This window comes from Maylandia zebra, linkage group LG17, assembly GCF_041146795.1.
Source record: "Maylandia zebra isolate NMK-2024a linkage group LG17, Mzebra_GT3a, whole genome shotgun sequence".
NCBI classification, from domain to species: domain Eukaryota; kingdom Metazoa; phylum Chordata; class Actinopteri; order Cichliformes; family Cichlidae; genus Maylandia; species Maylandia zebra.
Window position 1 is genome coordinate 25,923,199 of NC_135183.1, and position 10,110 is coordinate 25,933,308.

At 39.2% G+C, this 10,110-nt stretch overlaps 2 protein-coding genes across 7 annotated transcripts in view; one reads left to right on the forward strand and one right to left on the reverse strand.

Annotated features, from left to right (window-relative positions):
* The window catches only part of si:dkey-97m3.1 (fatty acyl-CoA reductase 1), a 62,646-nt gene extending 59,308 nt beyond the window's left edge, over positions 1-3,338 (forward strand). For 3 of the 4 annotated variants that reach the window (XM_004548381.5, XM_004548380.5, XM_023152670.3), the window contains one exon: positions 9-3,338. In XM_004548381.5, coding sequence (XP_004548438.1) covers positions 9-171 — 163 coding nt within the window. In that variant the 3' untranslated portion in view covers positions 172-3,338. The remainder of the gene's footprint in view (positions 1-8) is intronic. The other variant, XR_013093899.1, reaches the window with a different exon arrangement.
* Positions 629-8,583, reverse strand: LOC101484033 (endoplasmic reticulum-Golgi intermediate compartment protein 2). 3 transcript variants are annotated; one of them, XM_004548376.3, is made up of 13 exons: positions 8,422-8,583; positions 7,268-7,398; positions 7,077-7,185; positions 6,925-6,971; positions 6,760-6,827; positions 6,629-6,669; positions 6,378-6,479; positions 6,136-6,231; positions 5,999-6,054; positions 4,901-4,999; positions 4,672-4,769; positions 4,423-4,585; positions 629-4,312 (listed from the first exon to the last, which is right to left on the reverse strand). In XM_004548376.3, the coding sequence occupies exons 2-13, from the start codon at positions 7,371-7,373 to the stop codon at positions 4,146-4,148; spliced, it is 1,152 nt and encodes a 383-aa protein (XP_004548433.2). In that variant the 5' UTR covers positions 7,374-7,398; positions 8,422-8,583; the 3' UTR covers positions 629-4,145. The 3 variants fall into 3 exon arrangements, with proteins under 3 accessions (XP_004548433.2, XP_004548434.1, XP_004548432.2); XM_004548377.5 differs by having other exon boundaries at positions 629-4,242; positions 7,268-7,401; positions 8,422-8,582; XM_004548375.3 differs by having other exon boundaries at positions 7,268-7,401; positions 8,422-8,582.
* Between the last annotated feature and the right edge of the window lie 1,527 nt (positions 8,584-10,110).

Consider the following 10,110-nt stretch of genomic DNA (forward strand, 5'->3'; position numbering starts at 1 on the left):
TCTTCCAGACTGAGAAACATTCGCTACACCTTCAACACCCTGCTGATCGTTTTCATCTGGAGGGTGTTTATCGCCCGCTCCCAGATGGCCAGAAACATCTGGTACTTTGTGGTCAGCCTCTGTTTCAAGTTCCTCTCCTACTTCCGTGCATCCAGCACCTTAACCATTTGAGTCTTCCTCACCGCCTCAAGCCAGGGTCAGCAGCCCTCGCCTTTAGCTGTCAGCAGGAGGAAAACATCCACTGTGGACACTCTAAATCCTTCTTAATGTGGACAAGCGGGGCTCTGCACACGTGGGGGTGGCAGTTATGTGAAGAAGAAGGGAAAAATGAGGTCTACTAGCCATGAATTAAGCATTCAGTTTGGATATCTGTCATCGGTTTGTGCACTCTTCAATCTCCAACCCCGTCCAAAAAGAAGTGTTGTCATTCATTTTGTACCTACTGTTTTCGTCTCAAAGTGGCCAATTATATATGCAACAATAAGCCTTTCGTGTGATTTCCATTTTCTTTTCCACCCTCTTAAATCTCAATACATCGCCTTGCCTTGTAAGTACTTTTTTTCATACTTGAATAATAGTGGCACTGCATCGTTGGAGGAAAATTTCTATGAGATCATTGTAGTTCATGTTTGTTTGTTTTTTCGGTTTTGTTTTTTTACTGTGGGGATCTCCAGTTCTTGTCTTCAATACACGGGTGATTCCGATATCTGTATGTCTTTGCAATGAGTGCATCTACTGCCTTTTTAACATCCCCAAAAAAAACTCACCGGTGGTTTTCCATCTTAATACCGATCTGAAGTATATTAAGAATAGTATTAAAGCTAAACTCAAACTACATGAGTCACCTATGGCTACAAATACAGATGCCACCTTTCCTATTGTTACAGTTGTCACTTATTTATGACCACAGATGTTGATGTCCGTGCGTCTTGTTTGAATGCTCATCCACTTTTTTGCCTGTTTGTACAGCAGTTTGTACTGAAACTAAGTTTACTACTTTTACATCTTTATACCTGCGCCAAAGGCTAGTCCGACTATATGTGGTAGACCTTGGCTGTGTAGAATTTATAAATAAGAGTAAATCAGAGTGAACTTTATTTGTATAGCCCAGTATATACTGCACATTGTTTCCCAACAGTTTCTAAGCAAACTTTGTAAGAAGACAACTCCCCAAAAGGTTAGCACGTTAGGGAAAGATATTTCACAGGCAAAGCAGGAGCGAGTGATTCAGTTAAAATGGTTCAATGCCTCATAGTATAGAAGATGAAAGTTGAAGACCATTGCAGCTACTTGCAGCAAAGGAGCCTGAATTCATGCCCTTGTTGCAAGTGCACAACACAGTGGAGGTTAAAAAGGGAAAAAAGTGGGTCTATTACTGAGCCCTGAGGGATGTCTCACCTTATAAAGTGAAGTTGGAGAGGGCAGTTTGGTGTAGTATCAAGTCAGAGTGGTAAACATGAGTTATATTTGAGCAGTGGTACCCATTCAACTTATCCAGAGATGTTTTCAGTGCTCCTGAGATATTAATTATGATTTAGTGATCAGAGTAAAGTGTCATCTGCATATGAGTGAAAAGTCATGCCCCAATTTCAAGTAATTCTTCCTAAAACCCTAAATACAAAGCCATAAGAGATGCCTCACCTCAAAGAATGGAGAAATGGACTGCTACGACAAACTGATCCATTTAATAATGCATATTTAAAATGATCCAATGGCAGATGAAAGAAAATAAGTGGGCCTTGTACTGAGCCCTGAGGAATGCCACGCCTTACAGCGTGGGGTTGGAGAGGGCAGTTTAATTGCATAGAAAGTCAGGTCACTTGAAATCCTGAGGAGACCTCACCAGCCTTGTCACAGTGGTAAACATGAGTGAAATTTGAGTTGGCAGTACCCATTAGGTACCACTAAAAATCTAAACTGTCTGGATGAAATTATTGCCTGCTGCACAACAGAGTGCACTTTTATTTACCAAACCAAACAATTTTGGGGAAATGGGTCAAATTGTTCAGAAGACAATGTCCGATTTTGAGGTTCCTATAAATACAGTTGTTATATCTCGAGCCCTGGTTTTTCAAACACTGCTGGAAAATTGTTTAAAAAAAGATTTTTACCACTGTGATTTTAACATTATGTTAGTGCATAAGAGACACACACACTACAACTTCAGTAGATCCAAAGAAAATGGAAAGAAGTAGTTGCTGGGATGTCCAACAGCTTGCAGTTTAAAAAAAGGCCCACACCTGTGCAGATTAAGGCTCTTTTCTCTTCTGATTTCTGGACGCAGACTAAGATATCTAAAGACTCGTGAGGTACTTTTAAATCACATACAGTGTGAATATGAGGCTTCTGCAGAATAATTAATTTAAAAGTACTGGTTAAATTACAATCTAAGCTGGCATTGTATCCCCAATGCCAGAGTACTTCAGCTTCATCGTCTTAAAGGGGCAGGGCACTGAGCAATCAGAGTTGAGCTGCATCTGCATATATATGTGAAAGTTCATGACCCAGTTTCAAATTATTCTTCCTAAATTGAGTAAAAACTAGATAACTGGACCAAGACAGAGCCATGAGATATGAGTCCAGATTTATATTTAAAAAGTCCCAAGTAAAGGGCTGGGAACACGTTAAAACTCTACTGGCATTACATCCTTTCTGCATATTTGGAATATCTGTAAATAGATGCTTGCATATTATTCTTATAGATTACCAAAAACTTTTATTTGACTGTTGATTTATTTTGGTTGAGTGTCTTCAGAGCTTCCCACAGAGTGTACCAAAAGTGTGACCGGCTGGTATGATTTTTACTGAAAGAATGAGACAGCTGTGTACAGTATTGTATATGTTGCAAGGCATTACTCTTGACAGAATTAAAAATACTTAACAGTGATGAGTCTTTATGGGAGAAAAAGGGACAAAACTAAATGTTTATGCAAAGCCCATGTCTGGTGAAATCATGATAACCGTCCTCTTAATTTCAGACCCGAAACGTCGTACAAGGCCTGCACGGTGAAGCAGTTGCATCAGATTGTTCTCAAAGAGCTACAGGGCTATATTAATGATGTTGTCAGTATGGAGTTTTGCTCTTCTGTGTGTCTGTCTTGTCTTCTTTCTTTCTTTTTTTCTTTCTTTTTTCTTTTCAAACGCAGAGCACTGTTGGTGCCATAAACCCCAGACTGGAGCTACTGTTACTGTATGTAACAAACGGCATCACTTAATCAATGACTTCATGTTTCTTCTGGTGTCATTTGCAAAACGTCCGACTGCCTGTATTCCCTGCTCTGACAACACTTTCAAGTCTGCTTGGCAAAACTGAAATAAACTCGAAGAGTAAAGGTGCACATGTGCTGCAGTCTTTCATGCTCGCCTTCCAGCTCACTCGTTCATGGTTACAGAGGAGAAAATGAAAATCGAAAGATATATTTTTCCTGAAACCACTTCAGTTCTGACCAAGCCAGCTGGATGATGATCAGTTAATCAAGCAGGTTTGATTAGCAGCTCCTGGAAGCAGTAAGGGCCTATTTAGTGACACATTGGCTCAATTTTTGTTAAATAAAGACTCATGTCATGTGGTAGACCTGCTAAAGACATTCTTGACTTATTGAAATAAGTCAAATAAAATAAATAAGTCTTCCTTATAGAGGATTGCTTAATAGGCAACATGACACTTGCTCAGTCATCCTTCTTGAACCTGACTGCCATCATTTCATGGTTTACCTGTTTAAAAACCATCTGCATGTTATTTCATTTAGGAATCAACTTTTATTTGTTTTGGGCTTCTTTTTTTCTTTTCTTTTTTTTTACACTTTAATGCTGTGAAACAAACCAGCGGTGCTAATGACCTCCTGGGAATTTAAACTTTAACATAACTGTCAGCATCACCGTTATCAAATGTGACCAGAGTCACAGGGTACACATTCTCCTACAGTGCAATAGTTAGTGCTAACTCTATTTTTTTTATGTTTTTGGTCATTTGGAAGAAAAACATTGTGATATACAGTACGGTAATGCTGGCAATGGAAAAACCTTTATAAACTCTAATAAATAAACAAATATCTGAAAATCCGAACTCAAGTTTCTGATGAGAAAGCAGCAACTGTGATCATTATTTGTCGGGTCACCCGTGCAGGCCGAGGAATCGGCGTCTACTACCGAGGGGGATTGTCAGCCAGCAGAGGAGTATGGTGGTGGTTCAGATTATTCATCTGGTGCAGCTGTGCGTCCTGGTTTAGCACCTCTCCGGGCCTGTAGAGTCCCAGTTTGAAGCGGCAGCAGATGACATCAAAACAGAAGCCAACGAGCCCGTGAAGCATCCCTTAAAAGTGAGAAGAGCACAGTAAAAAAAAAAAAGAATAAAATAACTGCATGAATTCAAAGCTAGAACCATATTTAATTGTTTTGCTCTAAATGTCCAAGCCCACTCGCCTGTGGTGGAGAATATGCCCCCGATTATACCACACAGTCGCACCAGGAATTGCCAGAGCGGCATATGCTGCTCGCTGACCGTCACCATCAGAGAGCTGGTGTCGTACTTGACGAAGATGCCGGAAACACCGTGACTGCCCGCGGCGTGGTTTATCACCCGTTCCTTGGCAGCAGACATTGTGGTGGTTAGTCTACTTGCTGTCACAACATTGGGCTGTGTTTAAAGCTCTGCGCTTAGCAGCTACTCACTCGCTCAGTCACAGAGAACTGGTGTGTGTCTGCGGATATCTTGTATGTGTTCAGTTTCGTGGGCACCACTGTAATGAAGTACTGAAACATCTGGTTATCTGGGATGCAAGCACACAGGAAACAATAATTGAGGGTTTTATGAAAAAAAAAAAATGCACTCATTCATTCAATGGAAAATCCTTTTCAAATGTTTCCTGCATGTTTTATCCTCTGAAATCATGTGACTTACTGTTATATGTGATTTTCTCTGTGCCGTCCAGAGGATTGATGACGCCTGGTAACTCCTCCCCAAAAGATAAATGGTCGATTCGATGGGAGAAATTGTACGCTGTAATGCAAAGATGAGAGAACCCTCAGATTCAATCAAGGCTGTGGACAATCATTCTAACTAGTAGCAGGACCTTATAAGCTCGATTTCCTAAGGCTCTCATCTGGCCAACTTTGGTCTCTTTTAGTAACAGAAAAACACTTTTTATCTCCAATGCCATTAAATCTGGCTCACATATTTGACATCTTTAATGTTTTCAGGGGTTTTTGTTAAATTATTCCCTATTAAATGTGTAAGAACAATGCTTAATACACTCACAGCCACTTTTTGAGGTACAGCTGTTCAACTGTTTGTAAATGCAAATATCTAAACAGCCAATCACATGGGAGCATGTAGACACGCTCAAGATGACCTGCTGATGTTCAAATCAGAATATGGAAGAAATGTGATTTAAGTTGATCTGAGTATTCCAGAACCTGCCGATCGACTCGGGTTTTCCCACACAACCATCTCAAGAATGTTCCCAAAACTAGAAAATAAGTAGTTTGAGCCAGTTCTCAGAAGGAAATGACTACACAAATAACCCCACGTTACAACCAAAAACTGCAGAAGAGGATCTCTGAATGTGCAACATGTTAAATCATAAAGCAGATGGGCTACAGCAGCAAAAGACCACATCAGGTGCCACTTCCTGTCAACTGGAAACTAAGGCTACGACTCACACAGGCTCACCAGACCTGGAATTTCAATTTCTGCTGCAATATTCAGCTCACAGTTTGGCACAAACAACATGAAAGCATGGATCCACACTGCCTTTTATCAAATCAGGCTGCTGTTGGTAATGTAATGGGATATTTTCTTGGCACGCTTTGAGTCCCTTAGTACCGTCTAAACATTGTTTAAATGCCACGGCCTTCCTCAGTATTTATTGCTGAATGCAGAAAAAGGGAGAGCTGAGGGGAGCACCGATTATGGTGACAGATAATGTTCCCTGGTCTGCTTGTAGATTATAAAAGTGTGTAATTAGAAGTGTTATTAGAAAACCAGATTTTAACTTACTCTCGTGGCTCACAAAAGCTGCAATGTGTGCATGGCCCTGAGGATGGTGAATGGGCCTTAAAAAGATCAAGAATCACTATTAGTCTCCAGCATCAGAAATGTTTGTCTCATGCTTATTACGCTACAGAGGTTCTTACTTTCCAACAGTGATGTGCAGGTTTCCTGCTACCTTGTTGACGTAAACGTGTCCATGTATCCTGCAGGCATTGAGGGGCTCCATGGAGGCATCCTCCCTACGCACATAATGTTTGAGCACATCATTTTATTATAACAGACTCTAAATCCATCACTCTAAATCCAGTGGGCACTTATGTGTTTGCCTTTTTGTAAAATGAATGGAGACGTGATTATTAAAAACTATTTCCCATAGGAGACTGACCGTGGTGGCAGAGCAGTAGGAGCTCCTTTCAGGAGAGTTTTGTAAAGGACTTCCTGCAGAGCGTGCTCCTCTCTCAGCCTGTTCTGTATGAGAAGCAGCGTCCTGGAAAACAAACAGACTGCAGAACTAGCTAAACAAGTTTAAAAGCTTTCAAACAACAAGAAATCTCTTATAACTTGATAACCAAATTTTAGGCATTACCAGAATTTTGTATTTTTTCAAACTTACTGCGCAACTGCACAAAACCTTACCTTTGCCACAGTCTTTGTTGCGGGGTCAGCTCAAAAATAACCTGCTCAAAGGCACAAACAGGAGCGTTTGCTTTACAGAAGCGACACCTCAGAAATGACCTTAAGGTTTTTCAGACACATGCTTGACTCACAGGTTCATACTGCAGGCCATTAGATGTGATCATGGTTTCAGCCAGGTCCAGAATATCTGCTCCCACATCTACAATCAGAGATGAAATATGTGCGCTAATGTGATGTAAGCGCTTCAGGTAGCAACTTCTCCACATTGACAACGGCAAACAAGGTGAGATACTCACGCTGGCATTTCATGGCGACTGTTATGTCAATGTTTATTCTCAATTTACTGAAATCAGGATAAAAAGATTACCGTGACATCATACTGTAAAAAAGAAAAACAGACTGAAGTCACAATTAATTAACATTTAATAACCTAGTAATAACATCTCACCTGGAAAAATCCTTGTCGACCGAATATTCATACTTCATCCAAGTCTCTCGATAAACAAAGAACTCTAAGACAGCCAGAAGTGCCATGGCACTAAACGCTAAAAGTGACACTGTGGAGGAGACAGATGAGCAGAGAGTGTTACTCCTCCCTTTTGCTGCTCCTGCTGTCTTGTCCTCGCAGGGACATCTCACCTGTTCCTCCTGACGCCGATGTCTCCACGTAGCTCTCTGACACTTTGGGGAAGGCGTCCAGCTCCTTCACAAGGCTCAGCGCTTTCTTTCTTGACAGACGCCTCATCTTCAGGTTCACAGCAGTTCTCCACCTCCTCCACCACAATTAAAACAAGCCTCAGATTAACACAGTACACCTGTTTAATGCAAACATGTTAAATCAATATAATCGAAATGTATCGAACAAGTGGACTGAATGCAAAAAGGCTGAAGGAACAGATCAGGTAAAAAAAAAAAGATTACAGTTATAATAAAAATAATGAAATATTAATGAACCTTTTGGAAAGAAACTCTTGGACCAAATGCTAAACACTGGATAAAATAATAACGTCAAATTTATTTGAAACTTAAGTTACTTGTGAGTAAGTCAAAATGTCAAGACAACAAGCATAAGTTTTGAAGCAATAACCTGAAGTTTTCTGGACACCTAAAAAGAATTGTGGCAGAAACAAAGTTCCATAGAATTGTTATTAAAAACAATTGTTGTAAAAAAACATGGTGATTATCAAAATTATCTCACTACAAAATCAAATATTTATTTAAACAGAACCAGAAGTATTTTTAAGTAATAATCGCTAATAATAATAATATATTATTATTATTATTATTATAAAAAATCAATAAATAATAATACATTTCTTTTATTATTTTTATTTATTCTTATTATTAATGTGTTTATTTGTTTTTTGCATAATTTGTTTAAACCAGGCTCACTTTTTCTACAACAGCAATGATAATAATAACAATAAAACGTCATTTATACCATTACATTAATGATTACTTTAGTTATTTGTCCATAATAATCCTTTTGAGCGAATTCTGTTTAATGAAATACTGTGAATATATCACTGATGCCGACGTTAATGGCTGCTAATGTGAAAATATCTCACTCACATCACATATATTATTATATCTTTTGTCGCATTACATCATCGAAGAGAAACGGCAGAGTAGTAAAAATATGAATTGACGCTGTTTGTATGCAGAAATGTCCCGGGAAAGTATCGATAATAGATGTTTTATTAGGCGAAAGCATCACATTTAACGATCATTTGAAACCAGACGTCCATCACTAGCGTAACAACACCGTGCCGATTATTTTTTTTAGATCTTACCTTTTTTGGTCATCTAGTTAGACGTTAAATCTTGACGCAGAGTCCCTGGACACCCGTTTCCAGCAGCTGCCTACTGTTTAAATCATACCTGGCAGATTTTTCTACACCTTCATCCATGATGCTAACACACAGGGGGGCGGGGCGCGCTGGCTTCTGCCTCGTTTCGTCTCGTCTTGACGTTTGCAGCGTGCGCGCGCTGCCCATTCACGCCCACGCACAGTAAGCGCACTTGCGCTCTTCAATCAGGAGGTGAAGCTGTAACACCATAATTCAGCATACAGTAAAATCACATAAATGAAATACTCCAGGCTTTAATAAATATTCAATATGTGTACGTGTGTATTTTTTTTTACAGTTATATTAAATTATTTTAATAAATAAAAACACTAAGCCTAAAGCTAAGTAAAACTAGATTGATAGAACTACAGTGAAAATTGTTGGGTGTGTAAAAACCAAGAAAAAAATGACAGAAATGTGTATATTTACATACATATGCACATTGAACACATCACTAGCTAATTAAATTAAAATTATCAGGATAACTAGCCAGCATACTGAAGCTTTTGGTACATAGACTATGCTTATTTGAGGATTTTTGCATGTCTAAATACGCACATGTTGGAATGTTTTCCCATTTTTGTCTCATATAAGATTCTTTTTTTTGCATTGCATTCTTCGTTTCATGATGTTTTCAGCTGGTGACATGTCTGGACTCCTGGCAGGGCCGTTTATTACTCGGACTCTTCTACTACGAAGTCTCGCTATTGTAATAGAGGCAGTATGCGGCTTAGCATTGTCTTTCTAAAAAAATGCAAGATCTTCCATTAAAAATATGTCACATTTTAGCTTCTTCTTGACATGATAAAACTTTAACTGGCATATGTGGCATAATGAACTGATGTTCACAGATGATGAGTTTAGAAAGTGTTCCCGGGAACATGCAGGGATTTTCATGACAAAAACACACCCTTTTTTAAAGCATTGCTTCCTGAGGAACCAAAGGTCATGGGCACCCAGTATTGCTTTTCAATGGTGTCCCTTTCACAGAGATTTGTCTAGATTTGTTTTTCAGACTTTTTCAAATCTTTATTGCATTTATTATCTTCATGTCTGTTCATCTGACTTCATGTAGTATTTATTCGCTTGTCCTGATAATCCTGTTCTTTAATATGCATGTTATAAAATCTATAATAATGGTAACCTATACTTCCATTACCATGTTTCCTTATAATGCCTTCAGACTGTCACGTTCTTTTCCTATTTACACATTTAATAGATGTTTATGTGGTGCTCATAGTGATTGCAATGAAACTCAAAGTCAACATTTTCGTCTGTTTCAAAAAGCTGAGTACACTGATTACACCTTATTCTGCAGAAGAGCTGTTCATGTCCATCCATCAGCACCAGCCTACACTCACAAGTGTTTATTAACTTCCAGGAATAGTGTTTACGTGCATGCGGTGGATCTGCACACCAGACATGAAGCTGCTCACACCGGGGCTGACGAGAGAGAAAACCTATAATAGGAAGCACTGATAGTGATCTACTACAAACAAGGCTGTGATTATCATCCTGAAGACAAAGGGGATGTTTACACCTTGGTGCATGCTTAAAAATGCACAAAGAAGAAAAAAAATGGGCAGAGATTAGCAGATAACCTCACATGTGTCTTCTGTGCTGTGAGCACTC

Excerpts from the sequence above, each read along its gene's own strand:
- LOC101484033 (XM_004548376.3), bottom strand. The coding sequence starts at position 7,373 with ATGAGGCGTCTGTCAAGAAAGAAAGCGCTGAGCCTTGTGAAGGAGCTG. Across the intron at positions 4,770-4,900 it reads AGAGAAAATCACATATAACA|ATAACCAGATGTTTCAGTAC; the intron begins GTAAGTCACATG and ends CTTGCATCCCAG. Across the intron at positions 4,313-4,422 it reads GGGCATATTCTCCACCACAG|GGATGCTTCACGGGCTCGTT; the intron begins GCGAGTGGGCTT and ends CTCACTTTTAAG.